This window comes from Ruditapes philippinarum, unplaced genomic scaffold, assembly GCF_026571515.1.
Source record: "Ruditapes philippinarum isolate M1 unplaced genomic scaffold, ASM2657151v2 ctg2817_1_1_1_1, whole genome shotgun sequence".
In the NCBI taxonomy this organism is placed as follows: domain Eukaryota; kingdom Metazoa; phylum Mollusca; class Bivalvia; order Venerida; family Veneridae; genus Ruditapes; species Ruditapes philippinarum.
The window spans coordinates 133,163-154,331 of record NW_026863189.1 but is presented as its reverse complement, the minus strand read 5'-3'; the positions used below and the strand labels follow the sequence as shown (position 1 = coordinate 154,331).

Below are 21,169 nucleotides of genomic sequence, written 5' to 3'. Positions count from 1 at the left end.
AAAATGTGATGCAGTCTGCAGTACAGTCTAAAAGACCAAAAAATAAATCTGTTTATTATATACTTATAAATGAAATATTGAGAAATATTGATGAAATAAAATGCATATTTTCATTTTTCGTATTTTCACTGTAAAAATTTATTTTTCACTGCAGTGAAACATATTTTCCGTATTTTCACTGGTGTCTTTGCCGGACTACTTTCTTTTAAATTCTGCCATTACACAAAATTTAAGGGAAAGTCTTTTAAATTTAATGTCAAAAAAGAGAAAAATGTATATAATAAACAGAAAATTCAAGTTTTTTCTATAAATACATGATTTATTTTCATCTTGTGGCATGAAAATTACCATATTTCACTCGTGGCTACCGCCACTCATGAAATATTTATTTTCATACCACTCGATGAAAATAAATCATGTATTTATAGAAAAAACTTGAATATCCTCTATATACTAGAAAATCTAAGTACAGTTATATTGAAGATCATTGTACTACTAGTAATCAGGGGTGAGAGACCAATAAACATTAAAGGGACTCCACTGAGGTTTTTTGACACCACAGGATTTGAAATAATTTTTCGAGATAAATATTCCATTTGATGTAGGTCTTGTGTGTAAAATTTCAGATTGTCTTTATAGAATAATTATTAAAATTGTACAAAATAATGCAAAATTAAAAAGCGTTGCAACACTTTTCACTCAATTTGGGCTAAGAAGGTACAAATAACAATTTTCAACTTAATTCTAAGTATATTTTTTAAATTATGTGTTTATATCTTTCTAAGTGCCCCAGCTGTTCTATGTACGAAATTTAAATTGTATGTTTCAATGACTTTGGACCTCAGTGGAGTTCCTTTAAAATTAATGACTGAGATCAATTGTCATGGGCTGAAGGATCAAACCATTGACCCCAAATATTTGCTGCTGTCCCCATTGGCTTAACAGGCACACCTTAATGAAGAGCTCTTCTTATTCACTGAATACATGTGAATTACACGTATTAACATTAATATAAGCTCTTCTTCAACCCTTTCTTGCCCAGGAACCAAAAGTAGTAAGTTTTTGCGCCCAGGCCAGCCTATACCCCCACTCTGACCAGGCTTTATACAGCAGTTTTATAAATTAAAATTTTCTACTTGATATCCAAAAAACTGAAAAGAATGGAAGGAGGACAAGTCCATTTAAAACATTGGGCAGGTCAGTGATTAAAATTAATTACTTAATAGGCATAAAGTACTTACTTATACAGTCAGAACTTCTTGTAGCACCAGGGTCAGTTGTAGAATATCCTAACGCACACTGTTGACAGAACAGCTGTTCACTCAATGCCTGGAATGAGCCAACCGGGCACTTCAAACATTCCAGAGTGATCGGGTCTCTGTACGAACCAGCCAGACATTCTGTTACAACAAAGCAAAATTTTAACGTGGAATTTAAATAAATAGAGGATACTGAATGAGTCTAAATTCAATAATGAATTTATGGAACGAGTTGTATAAAATTATTTTATGCGAGCCTCTGGGGAGCATATTATTTTATTCAACAAGTTCATTAAAATTAAGTTATGAACTTACATCAATACAATGTTTTATTTATCACATTACCAACATAAAATCTGTTTACTGTAACAGTGAAAATAATCCTTTTTGTTAATGACCCCCTTATAGTGTAACGTTAATATTTAGCGTATTTTAGCTTTGTTTATATAATGCAAATGAATTGTCACATTAAAATTTTATGTATGGCCATGCAATATCATTTTTACGAAGTCACAAAAGTGGCTCCAGTATATGATAAAGTGACATCATCTCTTGTGAAGTTCTTTTATATAATTATCAGTGCAAGGGTAATAACCTGAAGTTCTAAAGTAATAATTTCTTTTTACTTTGCATAAAAATATAAGCAAAATTTATTATCAGAAAGTACCGCCATAATTTATATTCTTTCTCAAATAAAACTCTGTACAGAAATATTTCTGTGGGAAAATGACATTAGTGTAGTCTCTGTTAGACCAGTATACCATTTTAACATGAAGTCAATTTTTGAGAGCAAAACATGGAAGTGAAAAAACAAGAGGGCCATGATGGCCCTGAGATCGCTCACCTGTATATAGGCCCCCCCACAACCACAACCCCCCCCCCCCCCAACGTTGCAGGGCCAATTTAACCCAAGGGCTTTTATTTGCACAAACTTGGTAGACAACCATAAGAAGATGTTTCATGCTAAACATCTAAGCTCTAGCTCATTGGGCTTTTTAAAAAGAAGATTTTTTTTAAGTTTTTACTATACACATATAGTTAAAAACAATGACACCCCTTGGGCCAGGCCAGTTTTGACCCCAGGGCTTTTATTTGAAAAAACTTTGTAGACACTTACTAGAAGATGTTTCATGCTTAATATCTAAACTCTAGCTATTTGGGTTTTTTCAAAGAAGATTTTAAGTTTTTGCTATACACATATAAAGAAAATCAATGACCCCCGGGGCGGGACCAATTTTGACCCCAGGGCTTTTAATTGAACAAACTTGGTAGACACCAATTAGAACATGTTTGATGCTAAATATCTTAGCCATAGCTCTTTGAGTTCTTTAAAAGAAGATTTTTTAAGTTTTTACTATATGCATATAAGGAAAATCAATGACCCCCCGGGGCGGGGCCAATTTTGACCCCAGGGCTTTTATTTGAACAAACTTAGTAGACACTTATTAGAACATGTTTCATGCTAAATATCTTAGCTCTAACTCTTTTGGTTCTTTAAAAGAAGATTTTTTAAGTTTTTACTATATGCATATAGGGAAAATCAATGACCCCCCAGGGCGGGGCCAATTTTGACCCCAGGGCTTTTATTTGAACAAACTTGGTAGACACCCATTAGAACATGTTTCATGCTAAATATCTTAGCTCTAGCTCTTTGGGTTCTTTAAAAGAAGATTTTTAAAGTTTTTACTATATGCATATAGGGAAAATCAATGACCCCCCGGGGCGGGGCCAATTTTGACCCCAGGGCTTTTATTTGAACAAACTTGGTAGACACCCATTAGAACATGTTTCATGCTAAATATCTTAGCTCTAGCTCTTTGGGTTCTTTAAAAGAAGATTTTTTAAGTTTTTACTATATGCATATAGGGAAAATCAATGACCCCCCGGGGCGGGGCCAATTTTGACCCCAGGGCTTTTATTTGAACAAACTTGGTAGACACTCACTAGAAGATGTTTCATGCCAAATATCTAAGCTCTAGCTCTTATGGTTTTTTAAAAGAAGATATTTAAAGTTTTTTCTTTCCGTTGCCATGGCAACCAGAGTTCTGCATGGAATTAAATTCTTTGAACAATTTTTAAAGGTGACCACCAAAGGAACATTCCTGTGAAGTTTGGATGAAATTGGCTTAGTGGTTTATGAGGAGATGTCATTTAAAGTAAAAGTTTACGGACGACGGACGGACGGACGGACGGACGGACGGACGCCGGACGAAAAGCGATCACAAAAGCTCACCCTGTCACTTTGTGACAGGTGAGCTAAAAACTATTCTCTATCCAGCCAAAATAAATAATTTACATGCAAAAAAAAAAAAGAAAGTTTTGAAATAATTTTGATTTACCATAAAAGAAACACCAGTTTCAACTTACCATTTGGTCTTATCACTGAAAAAGTAAGGTCAAAAAAATATTGAACATAAATTGCATTTACATTTGTATATAATTTGACTTAAGCATAACCTTTAGTTACTTCATTTATAGTTCACACTTAATATCTAAAAAGCCTGCAAGTGCAATACATTTTTTTGGAACAGTCTACATTTGAATGAAACTTTGATTTACACAAACTCATTTTTGATTGTATCAGTTATTGAAATGTGAATGTTAAAGGGGAATAATATATCTCTATAAAAAACTTTTATAATTGAATTAACTCCCTTTATGTAAGTAAATCATCCCAAATATTAGAAATATGATACATGTAAAGCAAAAAAGGTTGAAAGGTCACATTTCAGTCATATTCAAATATTTATATAAAGATATAACATAATATCTTTTACAAATTCTTTACAACAGAATTACAATGATAACAGTGTGAACATAACATGTCTTGTGTGTCAATAAAACTGTTACTTACAGGCACAAATAAGTTTTTGTATGGCCTCTAATTTGCTAGGATTTGTCAAGTCAGAGTTACTGTACAAAAATTTATGATTAACTCCTCCAGTAATCTCCTCCCCAGTGATAGAACCCAACTCGTTCTCAAAAGTATCATCCAGAAAGCTGATGGCAATCATCTTGATTCCGTCGTTCCGAGCCCTCTCGGCTTCCTAGAAATAAAGACAAAACTTGTTACTTTATTTGGCTGTCAAGAATTGAGATTGCTATCAATTATATTTTGTAAGTTGAGTCTACAGCACTAGATACAATTTTATTACAGCAGCATCCAATATGATTTTCATGTCTCCCTTTACAAATATATATCACAATAGTATATACATGTAAATTATAAAAGTGTCATCTTGTAGCATTGAGCATATTGCACAATTTTACAGTACTCTTTTAGACCTTCTGTAATATGAGCATTACATCATGCCATAGATACACTGAACTGATACCCAGCCTAGTCATATCAAACTCAAAACAACAGATGGACCAGTGCTAGAACTATCCCCTTGCTAAAACTATCCCCTTGATTGGATTCGTCCATAGAAATATCCCATTGATTCACTTAAGGCACTATCTCCTTCATTTACTGGTACAACTATCTCTCTGATTAACTGCTAATACTATCCCCCCACTGAATCACTGCAAGAACTATCCCCATTGATTCACTGCAAGAACTATCCTCTTGATTATAAGTCACAATTTGTACTGGTCCTTTGTATTAGGGGTGTCACTTTTATCCTTTTAAACAGGTACAGTTGGTTTCTAGCTAAAAACCGGATTGGAAACTCAATAATGGGTAACTGAGTGTATGACAAAGTGCCTATTTAAAAAAAAATTTCTAAACATTTCCTTAGTTTTAAATAACAAGAAATGACATTCTTTTTGTTTTTCAGTTGTTTTTTTCCAATCAAATGCTATCTGATCATGTACAGTACTGTCCTAACAGGAAATATTATATTACAAATGTTTACGTCTGCTTATACCTTTGTTTGACATGCCCATTTAAACACAAATTGGTCCTAGTACATCTTTAACATTTTTCATTTCAACCTGTCATTTATTGAATAATATAGTGTACTAAAAATTCTTACCGCAGTGGTATCAATAGCAGACGATGATTTGCCGTCTGTGATGACAATGCCTACTTTTTCTTTGTATGAGGGATTTTTCTGACTAAACATTTCCCTCATCTTTTCAAGTGCCAAATGTGTAGATGTTGTCATTAAGGTTGGGTCTAAATTCACATTTGCCATGAAGTGTGCGTAGAGCTCAACAAAAGACATGTAATCTCCGGGCGTTATGTAGTTTGATAGAACGATGTTGGCATACGCTATAGCACCAATTTCAACAGGAGCAGAAAACCTTGAAGACATAAAAGAATTATTCAGGTGAATATGACTAAAAGTTTTTACTTTAATATCAATAGAATGAATACATGTTCCTATGCTGTTTTTTAGCTTCTTAAAAGGTCCTTATCCAGAAAAGTGGTGGTCTAGCTGTGACCAAGTGATTCCCTAAACATTATGATTTCACCAATTTGAGACAGCTGTACCATCCACATTTCTTATTAACATTATTTCATTAATCAAAATACTACATTCCAACCCTTACCCCACTAAATATATCAAATGGACTTGACCATCTTGCAATCTGGACAAAACCTTTTATTAATTTAAGGGAAAATTTAAAAATAAGTACATGTAGTGATTGAATAGATTTAAGTTAAACCCAAAACAGTAAATAGTATATTTAAATCTATAGCAGTAAATTGCGATGCAGTCAGCAATCACAACACTCAAAGACAATGCAATCAAAGGTCACAGCAAAAAAGGGCAATGCAATTCAAAGCCCACAGCAAAGAAGAGCAATGCAATCAAAGCCCACAGCAAAGAAGGGCAATGCAATCAAAGCCCACAGCAAAGAAGGGCAATGCAATCAAAACCGAAAGCAAAGAAGGGCAATGCAATCCAAGTCTACCACAGAGAAAGACAATGCAATACCAGGCCCACAGCAAAGAAGGACAATACAATCCAAACCCACAGCAAAGAAGGGCTATGCAATTAAAGCCCACAGCAAAGAAGGACAATACAATCCAAACCCACAGCAAAGAAGGGCTATGCAATTAAAGCCCACAGCAAAGAAGGACAATACAATCCAAACCCACAGCAAAGAAGGGCTATGCAATTAAAGCCCACAGCAAAGAAGGACAATACAATCCAAACCCACAGCAAAGAAGGGCTATGCAATTAAAGCCCACAGCAAAGAAGGGCAATGCAATTCAAAGCCACAGGTATGAATGGCAATGAAATTTAAACTGACAGTATTAAAAGGCAATGAGATTAAATGAAAACCAGGAAGCAGATTTGACAGTGGTTCAAATAATACTGCAATCTTCTTTAACATCCAGCTTGAATGAATAATGTCTAACTAAGCAACCTGGATTACATATTCTCAACATGAGAGATTCAATTTACATGTTATGAGATTGAAGCCTACATAAGTATTAGTGAACAAAACTTATCTCTATAATATAATAATATACATACCCACTCATCAATGCAGCTGCAAATCTTTTAACAGCTTCGAATATAGTTTGAAAACTATTTGAAGCGTCCAATACAAATATGATCCCAACACCTTCCCCAGTGCACTGAGCTGAAATAATTTCATTCATTAAACCATTCAATAATATGCAGAGGAATGTAACATAAACAAAAATGTTATAAGAATTACATTAAAATTCCACGAAACATGAAACATATCAATGAGATCAACTGAGTTATATTTTTTTTATAATTTGACTGATACTGCCCGAGTATGCTGAAGTGAATTTATGGCAGATGAACGTGAAATGCTGAAACATCAAAAACTAATTCTTGCCGCTTACCTCTAACCTTTCATTCTGTTCCACTTAAATAAGACAGGTTATATAATTACTTTAAATTACAAGGAGTACTTAAAAATAAAAACTTACTAGGCAATCTTAGGATATCTCCAGTTCCTTGTGCTTTAAAGCTGCCTCGAGCCACTAAAAAAAAGAAGAAGAAAAAAACAAATTTCAAAAGCTTTTTTTTCTTTCCTTGATTTCAACAGAGATAATCTTATTGGTTATGCCATTAATGTTGAATCAGGCCTGTCTAATCATCCATGACTTGACCTGTCTGAATTTTAACATCTAAAACCAGGGGTTTGGAAATCTAAAACTAAGGTGGGCCAGGGTTACTTTTCATTGGTTCATAAATAACAGTAACTATTTTCTGCCAGGTTTTAAGGTGACCTGACATTGTTCAAGTCATACACTATAGTAATGACTTTCCGACTTTGCTGGTTAAAAAAAGATTCCCCAATTTATCTGTACCATTGCAAACGTGAGAAGGTACCTGGGTAGACATCTTTTTCAAAACTGTCAAGCTAACTTTTTACAGGTAATTATCCTATGTCCCTATATGAATCAAAACAAAACTTAAAGGACAAGTAACTTTGGGTCAGTGACCTTAAACACTTGAAAATGGAGGTCACAGTATGCAGACTGATGATATTATTAACTGATCTTAGACTGGATATTAGTATTTGTTCTAACTCTCACAACCTAATTAATGGAATGAGTCCATGACAGGTTGGGATCAATTAATATCTGAGACATCAGCAAACAAACAAATGAATGGAATTACAAACAGATGTCTGCTGTTGAGCATTGCTATAGATGAAGCTTAAATGAAGATATTTTGAAAAAAAACTTGTTGGGTCTTCAGTAGCAACAGCTGTACACAGGTCATATGGACTTTCCAGGTGTGTTGGTGTTTGAAAGAAGATTTTTTTTAGTTTTTACTGGTAGAGGAACTCAGGTGTCTGTCACATTATTTTAGGCATATTTAGAATTAGAACATTTAGACTACTTTCCAAGCATGAAGATGTCACTAAAAAGTTTTCTACTCACAGCAATGAACAGCAAGTGATTTGAAGTAAGCAATCCTAACCACTTGACCACATAGGCCCTTAAGAATTGTAATGTTACACTTAACTAAATTTACTTATAACAAATTATAATCATAATTCCTACAGGCAATTATAGAAGCGTCCATTGTAGGTGTGACTTGCAGTGACTGCCAGTTCGTCTGCAGGAAAGCAAGTTCCTTGTGATTAGCAATGTACTGCAGGTCAACCATATCTGTCCCTGCTCCTATACCAACTGTTACTATGGCGATGTCTTGAAAATGAAATATACAAAATATCTGATTAAAAAAATTCAAAATTCAATCTGCAACTGCATTAATGCAGTGTCTGATGTAAAATAATTATCATATTAAATCTTTACCATGTTAAGAATCTTGAATCGAACTGTCCGTCTTTCAATGTAGACAAAATCAATAATCACTTTAATAAGAAATTTTCTAAATTTTTCTGACTGAATAGCAAACACTGTGTAGACTTATAGTGATTAAATGGCACAGATGTGCTGTCTGGATCTTAGTCCATACTGGTGTCATTCTAAAATTCAGCTGCTACTAGCGGGTTAATGGCTAAAGTTGTATTTGAATTCTTTAAAGGGAACTTTTTTCAAGACATTAATGAATATAGATGTACAATTTTCAGACATTTAATTATTTAAAGAAAATAAAGAATATACTCCCAGATTTCTTATGCAAATATTGTAATCATGTTGTGAAATGAGCCAAAAAGGAACTGTTCCACATTTTTACCTTTATCTCTAATTTCCTGTATTTTAGCTCTTACACTATCCAAAACAACATCGCCTTGCATCAGCAGGAATGCTACTTTCGGCACTGATGTTCGACCATGGGTTTCAAACATGTTCAAAAGGGCATCTAGGCCAGCTAGAACATCAGCACCACCTTGAAACAGAATTTTTCCTTTAGTCAACATAGATAGGTTCATGACCTGATGTAGTCAAAATTACATAACAACAATTTCTACTGCACAATGAAGTACAATTTATCACAAAATCTTTAATTTATAACAAAATCTATAATTTATAACAAAATTTATAATTTATAACAAAAGATGATAATAATCTTAGATGCATGCTGAGATATTTTCTTATCTTAAACAATGTGACACTGCCATGTACAAGTTTTATACACTATTTTGCAGCAATGCTGACATAAAATGCATCACTGTTTTTTTTTTGTCTTTGCTTGAAAAAAAGAATAAAACGGCATCAGTGTTTACCTGTAGGAGTTAAATCTAGGTTAAGCAATTTAAGATACAAGGCTGTATAGAATGGATCAGTTCCTAAGATGATCTGATCTTGTGTCGTCAGTCCGAACGATATAACTCCACCCTGGACCTTGTCATTTGCAATTTCATATCTGAAAACAAAAAGTTCCAAGTGATAATGACCAACTGTGTTCCATACTCAGTACACCTTTCTTACTTGCATGTGCTAAATTTGTATAATAGTCAACAATGTTATCCACTGCATCACAGAGGCATTTACATATCAAGAATTTGAAAAAAAAAAGTTACGTACATGACTGTATTGACAGAGATTTTTACGGACACTATTAACCCAATGCTCTCTCTATAGAGCAAAGTAGGAGAACATGCTACTGTACTGATCAAGGGAATCAACTGCTGCAGACATGTCATATTCAAGACAGACAATGGACTTGAACTACTACATCTATTGCAGTAATTTCCATAAAACATACACAAATTTGTTTTTTTAAAATTCAATGAAACAACATTTAAGAAGTTGATAATTAAACAATGCACATACTTTAAATAAATTAAATTTGGGTAAATGTGAATAAAATTTCATTAAAGAAAGGGCAAATATGGGTTTTATAATGCTGTATTTATGAAATTAGAACTCATGAAATGTTTCTAATCTGAAGAAGAGTTATAAATAAATTGTGAAATAATTTGTCGTAAAGGTATTATTTACAAACAAGGCATCATTTGCAGTATTATTGCAATCTTCAACTGCTCCTTTCACCATCTCAAATTAAGTTTTTTTTAAACTTCAATTTCTTTTTGATTTCGCTTAAAAAAATATCAAAAATTTATTTCTTTTTAAATATCCATCACAAATCTAGAGGCATGGTGCTTTAAACCTACTTCCCTACCATTCATCTTGTTCTTTCATTAAAGTTGCCCTATTGAACAGAAAATATTGCGTCTGGAAATTTGATATATAAATACCAGAACTTGAATGTGTAAACAACAAACTAATCAGTCAAACCTTTTCAAACACAATGTATAACACTAACAATACAAGAAATAGATTAGCAGACTTGAAAAATCTAAATCACTAAATCATTGTGGTATCTAACACAAAAGCAGAATGGTGTAAGCAGCCAGTTTTCTGACAGAATTTGTGATAGAAGTTTCTTTTATAGAGTGTTGATCAACTTAGCTGCAATGCTGTATAAATCTAAGAGCCCGTCTACACCTATCCAAGTCTTGAATGCAAGTATCATATTCTCTTGTATTGGATAGTGTAGACACCCTACTTGAATAAGATTTAAAAGAGAAATTATGTGACATCCAAGAAGATAATTCCTTGCAAGAAAGTTAGAACATGTTCTATTTTTCTACAAGTTTTTGGCTGTCAAGACACTGATAACACCGGTTTGACACAAAACATGTGCCCTGAAGGTGTGATAGTGTTGTTTTTATTATTATTTTCTGACTTTTTATAACTGATCGAGTGTTCATGATCTGTAAAACTTTAGTAAATGTATACAATATTTTGGTCAGATGAACAGATCAATATACCGATGCACAGAAGAGCAAAAAATAAAAAAATGTCAAAATGAATTTTAAATGATCTTGTTCATTTAGTAAATCACTTTCATCAAATAAAGAATTAACATCAATTTATCAGCTCAAAAAAATATTTTTCTCACATTTTCCATTACTTTAAAAGAATGTACCCATTTCAATTTCATTAACTCCATTCTGTTTTAGCTAATTGCATCATTTTCCCGCTTTTTTCACATATTTTACAGAAACATGATGGTATTGCAAAGACAAAGGTATAAATCTTGGGCAATCTTAATTAGACATTTCAGTAAAAATTGTGCCTGATAAAATATTGAAAAGGCCATTTATTTAGCTTATCTAAATGTGACATTTAAGAAACTTGGATAGGTGTAGACACAGCCAATGTTTTCCATAAATAGTTTTACAGACATTACTGATTAGTTTCCATTATTTAGATATTTTGTACATACTGAGATTGGATTATATCTAAAGCAACAAAATTAAAACCATTGAAAATAATTAATTTGTCCCTGATGAAATTGGGAACTTTTTTAAAAAAAAAAGTGTATGTTGCTGACAAAAATAAAGACCTTTAACATCCAAACAAAATCAAGACCATTGTAAAGAAATATTTGTCCCTGATAAAATTGGAGACATTTGTAAAAAAATATTTATCCCTGACAAAACTGGAGACCTTTGTAAAGAAACATTAAATTTTGTCCCTGACAGACCTGTTGACAATTGTAAAGAAATATTTATCCCTGAAAAAAAATGAAGGTCAAAGTGATGAAGGACCAGAATGATGCACAAGATCACAGAGGTTGTTTTATAGGTAAAAGCATGGACGTTTGCCTACTGTGGCTTGTAAATTATCTGATGATGTGAGTTATTCAGTTGATACTGTCTCATATATTGAGCTATAGACAGACATATCCATCAAATTCATGCAGATCTCATGAATAAATTTCTGTGGTTTTTATTATTTTGTACATAAGTATAATTCACTCATGTAGCTCATGTATTCCTAATATTCAGTTGTTATATTATTTTTATTGATTTTTTTTTTCTTTGGTTTTACGTCACACCGACACAGTTTAGTTCATTGGGTGACGTTCCAGCTTTACTGGTGGAGGAAGACCTCAGGTGCCCTTCCGTGCATTATTTCAGGCACGAACAGGCACCTGATTAGAACCACCAACGTCCCGTAAGCTAGCTGGATAGCTTAATTTTAGTGATGACTGATTGCCATAACTAAATGCTATCACTATGTTAAATTGATTTTTTAATCAGAACAAAAATAAAAAAACATTCAAGACAAAAAAATATCATATAAACCTTGTTATATTAACATTATGTCAAATATATTACAAAGAAAGCACGGATGCCCATTTATTTCATTTGGTTGGTGAAATAGCAACATTGTTTAATTTTCAAACAGGACCTTTATAGGACCCCTTCCTTAAATATAAAGCAAACTAACTATTACACAAAAGGTTCTACCACCATTCCATTGAAAATTAACAGAAAAGCAAACCTATGAAATAAGTCAATAAGGAAGTTGCGGGCACCTGCTCCCCCGTCAATACGTCCGCTCTCGTCGTGTACCAAAACAACCAGATCAAATGCATCGCCCCATTGATCTAAAGTATACATGTTATCATATAACGGTATGCTTTGTTATGTAATACTATCTATATCTAGTTTAAATTTATACTTCAAGTTAGGTTTTCAGTAAAATTGACCATGTTAGGTTTTTAGTTTTGGTCAACCATGTTATAGTGGTATGGGAACTTTTAGACTTTAACCTTAAAGAGACCCATTGTTCTCCTCTGGGCATTACTTCATCAGAAACTTACACCATAAGTTGAACCATCAACCATCTGCATCCTAATCTCAGCTTAAACTGGTGGAGAAAGATACGACTGAATGTTAAACATATTTGCTAAAATCTATATTTCAGCTTGCTAAAAAGGTATCACTTTTAGCTTGTTATAAATAGTAATATTTCAGCTTAATAATTGTTGTTGCTTTTTGTTGTGTTTGACATTGCACAGTATAGGTGCACCTCTAAACATCATTTCAAGCACAAATGGGCAACACCTTAGCAGAACCAGAGACATTCTGTAAGCTAGCTTGATGGTTTTTTCACATGTAGAATCCAACAACACTTGTCAGGCTCATGGTTTAAAGACAACCACCTTAACCACTCGGCCATGAACCCCTCAAGCATAGTAATTAGATGCTTTTTTTTCAGCATAACAATTGGATATTATTTCAGCTTGACAAATACTGTATACTTTGGTAGGAATACTAACCATATTCAAGAAAACTTAGAAACTTATTAGCGTTTTCCATTGTTGATGGGATTTGAACCCAAATTTATCAGAGCAAGTGATTTGAGATTAATGACCTTAACTGACTTAGTAAATAATTCTGTATCCATATCTATATTTTTTAGTCCTTTTCAATTAACAGAAATACCTATCAACAATTTTTTTTTCAAAAGTACACTGTGACATTTACCATGAGGCTTTTCATACAAAGATATGTCATTGACCATTTACATAATAATCCTGTATCCATATAACATTTTTTTAGATCTTATTCAATAAATAGCAATACCTATCAACAACAAAATTTTATTTTTCAAAAGTAAACTATGACATTTACCATGAGGCTTTTTCATATAAAGATATGTCATTGAGCATTTACAAAATGGTTTTGAAATCCCGTAATAACAACTTTGACATTACCATGGTAACCATATATCATAAAGAAACAAAACCAGATAATCTTAACACTTACAAATTAATCCTCTTGGACGTGAAATTTGAGCATCTGAAAGGAAAAAAACATTATTAAATACAAAGTAGAGCAATCTGTTATCTGTTATATATCAAAGTGCTGCCACTACTTTTCAATTGAAAAATTTTCCATCTCATTGGGTAGTAAAGTCGCAAGAGATTCATCCAAGGATGCTTAAATACAAAACCATTATACAAAAATTTAGCGTTTATTTTTAATTTTTTTTTTTTTTAATTTTCATGATAAGATGTTATGATGTTTAAAGGAAAATTCATTTTAATAAAAGCATTATTAGCTCCTTAAAGGGTCCAATCAAATTTTATTTTACTTAACTGATAGTGAATTACCTAAGAATAAAATAGATCAAACAGAAATCATCAGCAACCTCAGTAAGTTTTTTCGTTACAAACAGAGTTTCAAACAAACTTTAACAATAATGCTTTCAGGGTCCACTGTCACTCACAACCTAATCAATGCATTGCACTTACTACCAATTAATTAACCATGTTGTATCTGTAAAACATTTTACCACTTGATTAGATGGGAAAAATCTGCATTTGTCACGTTCTGAGCTCTGCAGTATCTTTTTTTGTTGTTGATCCATTCAAGTTTTTTAAGAGATGCTTTAAACTTTAATCTATTTTTAGCTGTGGTTTATAGGGAACAAATTCATAAAGAAGGTACAGATATGTTCTGCTGATGATCTTTCCATTGGTTCACCACAAGATCATGATCGAAGCTCAGATTCTTCACCCATAACCTGCTGGAACTGGAAGTGATTTACCTTAGCCACCAGTATAGATGCTAGCCGGCACGTCTGACCAAACTCTAAACTGTTGGCTAATTTATTTCAAATTTTCACACTAATAACTCCAAAATTGGTAATAAATATGATTGTTCATAAGAGAAACTTACATTTAAGGAGATCAGCGTCCAATTCTTGTAGAGTTCTACTTGAAGCTAAGGACTCTATTCTAGTGATAATTGTAGGGCCGTCAACTTTTTCAAACATCTGAAATTTTCAAACAGTTTCATGAGAAAATATTCCTGCATGGGTCAAAAATACAACCATGCAATGTTCACAGGTACTTTTCAACTAATATTCATATTTTGGTAAAAAATCTTTTTTATCTTATACGTTACCTGTAGATAATTTTGGATCTACTTATTATTATAATTACATATCTAATGCATCTATTACATATAAAAATACAGAAAGAAAAATCTGTATTGTACACGAGTGTGACTTTGAAGGATTCTGTTGATGTAATATAGCATTATGATATGAATGATTATACTGTTTGGCGATTTGCACATATTTTCTGACATGAAATGTCTGGAATTTAAAATTCTTTCACTAAATATCCACTTATACGAAGGTTGTCCAAAAAATTCGTGCACTGCAGTTATTGTCGTGAGAGTTATTAAAAACAAATGAATTATATATATCACTTGAAGGGGAAATCTGTCTCACAAAAAGAAAACAAAAGAAAAAGCCGAGTAACCGGCGTGTCTTGTAAAAGAATGGTCATTAAGTTACCTTAGTAACATAATACCGGTGCTCAACAAAAAATTGGGTAAATTCATTACTGTTATAATGTATTAATTGCTTGTTGCTTGTAAAGTGGTTTTTGCTATTTATGATATAGAATCTAATTTGTTTTCTGTCAATAGAGGAAAAATTGATGCAAAGTATTGTGTAGTTTTTATTTTTTTTATGCAACGTACATGTAACATATTCCACCAGTCAAGGTTCATACAGACATCCAATGCCAAAATTCAAGGACTTTTTAAGCACTATTTAAGCACGTTTTCCCATTTTTCAAGCAAATTTGTTGCACATATACCGACACAATCTTCAACCTATAATGGATAGTTTGTACACCATTTTTTGTTGAATACACATTTTCAGACATTATAGAAGAACAACAAATGGTTCATTAAATACAGATTAGTTCAAAAGAACTGCAATTTGTCTACCTTGAGTAAAAATTTCATTGATTTTGATACAAAATTGGATCCTTTTTTTTATTTTGTTAAGCGTTGATTTTTATCAAAACTATGTCATTCTGTGATTCAAACATTTTCAAGCACATTTTTAGCAAATTTCAGCACTTTTAAAGCTCTTTTCAAGAGAGTAATCAAATTCAAGGACTTTTAAGCACTTTTTTCATTTTTAAGCACTTTTTAAGAAAGAGACTCAAATTTAAGCACTTTTTAAGACTGTACGAACCCTGCCAGTGCAGGAATATATTGGACAACCCTTGTCAAATGCGCCTGCATTACGGATGGACGTCTGCCTGACTGGTTGTCATCGTCTACTGACTCTCTTTCTCCCTTCTACAGAGCGTTTGTGCTATTTAAAAACCAGCCTTCGTGACACTGAACTTGTCCCGCTTGTCCTTTTAAGTTCTTTGTAGGTATCTGTTGGTGTTTTGCCAATATTTGCACCACATTTAATGATCGTCCGTATTTCCAGACGTTTAGCGACTTACATTTTCACGTAATTACAGTATTGACGATCACACATAAATGTTTGTTTACAACTATTACAATAGGGCAAATGACGTCATATTTTCTAGTGATGTTAGGAATACGTTCACACACTTTCTCCTGAACTTTAACGTTAATATGTAGTGTTTACAGAGTACCGTGATGCATCAAAGTAATGAACAAACCCAATTTTTTGTTGTGCGCCGGTATTACGTTACCAAGGTAACTGAATGACGATTTGTTTTCACGACATACATGTTACATGTTTTTTTCTTTTTTTTTCCTTATTTGAGATATATTTCCTCTTCAAGTGATATATAATTAATGTTTTTCTATCAATAACTCTCACGACAATAACTGCAGTGCACCAATTTTTTGGACAACCTTCGTACATAGTTTAAATTTGGAGTGGTAAATATAAAAGTTCATACTAACTTATAATTAGAGTATCTTGCTCTATTACTAAAATTAGTAGCTCTGATAGATCTTACCAGAAAAAATCATACTCAGCAGTAATATGTGCCTTTTGAAATCTAATCCTCACTAATTAGCCAATAATTGTATACAAATATATCACAAAAATCCATCACCATCCCTGCCCTATCGAAACTGCCCTGGCTATTATCTAAAATAACCTTGGAAACTATATGTGGTGAAAGTAGTATGTCAAATACGGTTAGGTCCAGATCAAGATGTTTCTATAAAAAGGCCTTTTTGACCTTAACAGATTAATATTCCAACTAGATCAAATTAAAATTTTTATCTTGATTATCATCCCTAAAATAGATAATGGACAGTTCCAAACCTGAAAGGTTGACAAATATATTATAGAAATTCAGCAGCTATTAAGGGAAAAATATTCCCAACTTACCTGGTAACTGATGAGCTCACTCTCTGACACTCCTGGTGAAATCCCTATAGTCAAAAGCTGAATACCTTCCATGGCCAAGGCTCGAGCCTCAGCCTCGGCTTGTATCTTGTTCCTCGCTTGCCCGAGGGTTATAAGGTAGCCGAGTTTCGAACCTGCTGGTTCTCTCTTGTTGTCCATAAAATATTTCAGCATACCAGCAAGACCTTAAATAATAGTGGAATATTCAATGTAATTTAATGTACAAGAACAGATTCTGTATTTGCTGAAAATCTGCAAATTACAGAGTATCAAACAAATTTACTCAAGTAAGTATAAAATGACCTTGACCTCTTAACCTCATGACCTCAATTCACAAGAGCTTGCTATGGTTTTTAGGCAGAATAAAAACTGTTTTGTTTCAATCATAATTCCGTTAATCAGAGAAAGTTTTAAGAAAATTGTCTTTGCTAGTTTAAATTGTTCTTCTTTGCCTTTGTAAAAAATGTACTTCTCCCAGAAATACGTGAATTATTCTTCATTAGGCATGGTTTCAAGCATTTTTTTCTTCAGAACTGGGACAGAAATACATTTTATTGACTTCCTATCAAGCTTTATGAATAAATTTATATTGTAACAATTAACAACTATTCTAATATAAGATGACAATATTGCAGATAAAAATACACTGTTGGATTTGAGACAGACAAAAAGTTTGATGCAGGCAGATACTATAAAGAAATGTGTCCATAAGACATGCATGTCAGACAGGAATTTATCTACCGTTTACGCCAGTGCTAAAAAACCCTGTCTTACACCCCCTATGTAAGACAAGTCACATGTTTTAACCAGCTTTTGCTGCTAGAGGATTATTTATTTATTTATCACCTATTTGCCAGAAGGTTTTCTAAGAAATTACTATATTATTAACAAGATATGTTTGTAAAACATGTATGCCCCCTATAAGCAGCCAATTAGTCATGTGATAAGGTTATTATGCATGACGTCTGACCCAGTGATCAAACAATTAATAAGGGTTATAAAGTATCTACTGGTCATGACCTTGACCTTTGACCCCTTGACCCAAAACTCAATAGGGGTCATCTGCTGGTCACGACCAATCATCATACAAAGTTTGAAGTTCCTAGGCCTAGGCGTTTTTAGCAAATTGATCAGAAACCGTTTTTACCTACAAGGTCAATGTGACCTTGACCTTTGACCCCTTGACCCCAAAATCAATAGGGGTCATCTGCTGGTCATGACCAATCACCATGCCAAGTTTGAAGTTCTTAGGCCTAAGGGTTCTCTTATTATTGATCGGAAACCGTTTTAACATACAAGGTCAATGTGACCTTGACCTTTGACCCCAAAATCAATAGGGGTCATCTGCTGGTCATGACCAATCACCATGCCAAGTTTGAAGTTTCTAGGCCGAAGCGTTCTTTAGTTATTGATCAGAAACCGTTTTTACTTACAAGGTCATTGTGACCTTGACCTTTGACCCCTTGATCCCAAAATCAATAGGAGTAATCTGCTGGTCATGACAAATCACCATACCAAGTTTGAAGTTCCTAGGCCTAAGCGTTCTTTAGTTTTCACTCATGACCTTGACCTTTGACCCCTTGACCCAAAACTCAATAGGGGTCATCTGCTGGTCATGACCAATCATCACACAAAGTTTGAAGTTCCTAGGCCTAAGCGTTTTAATTTCATTGATCGGAAACCGTTTTTACCTAAAAGGTCAATGTGACCTTGACCTTTGACCCCTTGACCCCAAAATCAATAGGTCATCTGCTGGTCATGACCAATCACCATACCAAGTTTGAAGTTCCTAGGCATAAGGGTTCTTAAGTTATTGATCCGAAAGCATTTTTACCTACAAGGTCAATGTGACCTTGACCTTTGACCCCTAGACCCCAAAATCAATAGGGGTCATCTACTGATCATGACCAATCACCATCTCAAGTTTGAAGTCCCTAGGCCTAAGGGTTCTTTCATTATTGATCGGAAACCGTTTTTACCTACAAGGTCAATGTGACCTTGACCTTTGACCCCTTAACGCCAAAATCAATAGGGGTCATCTGATTGGTCATAACCAATCACCATACCAAATTTGAAGTTCCTAGGCCTAAGGGTTCTTTTGTTATTGATCAGAAACCGTTTTTAATTAAAAGGTCAATGTGACCTTTACCTTTGACCCCTTGACCCCAAAATCTATACGGGTCATCTACTGATCATGACCAATCACCATACCAAGTTTGAAGTTCCTAGGCCTTAAGGTTCTTTAGTTATTGATCGGAAACCGTTTTTACCTACAAGGTCAATGTGACCTTGACCTTTGACCCCTTGACCCCAAAATCAATAGGGGTCATCTACTGATCATGACCAATCACCATACCAAGTTTAATGTTCCTAAGCCTTAAGGTTCTTTAGGTATTGATCGGAAACCGTTTTTACCTACAAGGTCAATGTGACCTTGACCTTTGACCCCTTGACCCCAAAATCAATAGGGGTCATCTACTGATCATGACCAATCACCATACCAAGTTTGAAGTTCCTAGGCCTTAAGGTTCTTTAGTTATTGATCGGAAACCGTTTTTGCTTTTAAGGTCAATGTGACCTTGACCTTTGACCCCTTGACCCCAAAATCAATAGGGGTCATCTACTGGTCATGACCAATCACCATACCAAGTTTGAAGTTCCTAGGCCTTAAGGTTCTTTAGTTATTGATCGGAAACCGTTTTTGCTTTCAAGGTCAATGTGACCTTGACCTTTGACCCCTTGACCCCAAAATCAATAGGGGTCATCTACTGGTCATGACCAATCACCATACCAAGTTTGAAGTTCCTAGGCCTAAGGGTTCTTTAGTTATCACTCGGAAACCATTTGGTCTACGGACCGACGGACCGACGGACCGACAAGTGCAAAGCAATATACCCCCTTTTTTTCAAAATGGGGGCATAATAAATATAATTATTATTATTTGTTATTAATACTATAATAATTATATATGTTTCGAAATCTGCTAGTATATAATAATTATTGTCGATGGTATAATTATCTGTATATTTATTATTATTATAATTATCATAATTATTATTATTATTATAGAAACTGCAAAAGCCGTCCATAGGGCAAATAAGCCGAAAATAATAGGGAAGGCATATGCCGTCCCTATAGCAGTAAAAGTGTTTAACCCATTACCAGATATATACGCTTTTCTACGCCTTTTTCACCCCCCCCCCCCTTTTAGTCGCCTCAAATGGGGAAAAAATGACTTATTTAAGCCCCCAACACTTGTTTATGTTTGAGAAATGTTGTTTAAAAAAGTGACCACTTTTTCGGCGCGGCCCCCCCAGCCAAAAGATACATCAGGGGGTTGCCAGAAGGGGGATGTGCCCCCCTTCTGTTTGGGGGGTTTGAAGGGGGGCGGCAGTCCCCCTTATCGCCAAGAAAATTTTGAGAGGCTAAAAATGACCCCAGATTGATCATAAGGTAACGTGTAATCAACGCTGAAAAGCATTGGACTCTATCTCAATCCATTGAGACGTTGCAGCACTTTGAAATCAATTTTAATGGAAAAAATCAACACAAAATAGTGATTTTTGGCAATTTTGAGATGTCCCCTCGTTGCCATTGTGGCTAGAAATTTAAGCCTGAGCATGTTGTTACAAAGGCATTGGTCCAGTCAACATTTGCGCCAAGTTTGATTAGCATTGAAGCAGTTTTTATAGTTTTATAGCAATTTGAAGTTGTAATGGGAGCCTTTTCAATTAAAACAGCCATTTTTCACAAAATGCTCATGGGGTAATGGGTTAATGATGTCATTGCCGTGCTCCTTCTTAGAAGGAATTGCGTTCTTAGGATGACGTCATTTTACCATTACTAATGATGTTGTAAGTTCATACGCTACTATAAGAAAAAAGTACGTAATGAGAATATCAGTTTTCTTAATTTCATGTTTTGAAAATAATTGATATGTAATATGCAAGAAAAAGAATCAAACACTGGCTGCCAATACAGACCGGAATATCTAGCTCTTGGGCAACATTTTAGTGGAAACTCTGCAGAGCCTTGTTACCACTGTAAACAGAAACCCTCCAGCTAGATATTCCAGTCAGTACTGGAGGCCCGGTAAGATTCTTATAAT

General features: G+C 34.0%; 1 protein-coding gene across 1 annotated transcript in view; it reads right to left on the bottom strand.

Moving 5' to 3' along the window:
- The window catches only part of LOC132721435 (uncharacterized), a gene marked incomplete at its 3' end in the record, with an annotated part of 142,290 nt that overhangs the window by 84,815 nt on the left and 36,306 nt on the right, over positions 1-21,169 (bottom strand). The window contains exons 2-14 of the mRNA XM_060705741.1: positions 17,044-17,246; positions 14,595-14,691; positions 13,680-13,712; positions 12,409-12,514; positions 9,336-9,475; positions 8,846-8,998; positions 8,206-8,352; positions 7,120-7,173; positions 6,692-6,800; positions 5,237-5,507; positions 4,114-4,306; positions 3,627-3,641; positions 1,242-1,400 (exon numbers count right to left, since the gene is read on the bottom strand). Coding sequence (XP_060561724.1) covers positions 1,242-1,400; positions 3,627-3,641; positions 4,114-4,306; positions 5,237-5,507; positions 6,692-6,800; positions 7,120-7,173; positions 8,206-8,352; positions 8,846-8,998; positions 9,336-9,475; positions 12,409-12,514; positions 13,680-13,712; positions 14,595-14,691; positions 17,044-17,235 — 1,669 coding nt within the window. The remainder of the gene's footprint in view (positions 1-1,241; positions 1,401-3,626; positions 3,642-4,113; positions 4,307-5,236; positions 5,508-6,691; positions 6,801-7,119; positions 7,174-8,205; positions 8,353-8,845; positions 8,999-9,335; positions 9,476-12,408; positions 12,515-13,679; positions 13,713-14,594; positions 14,692-17,043; positions 17,247-21,169) is intronic.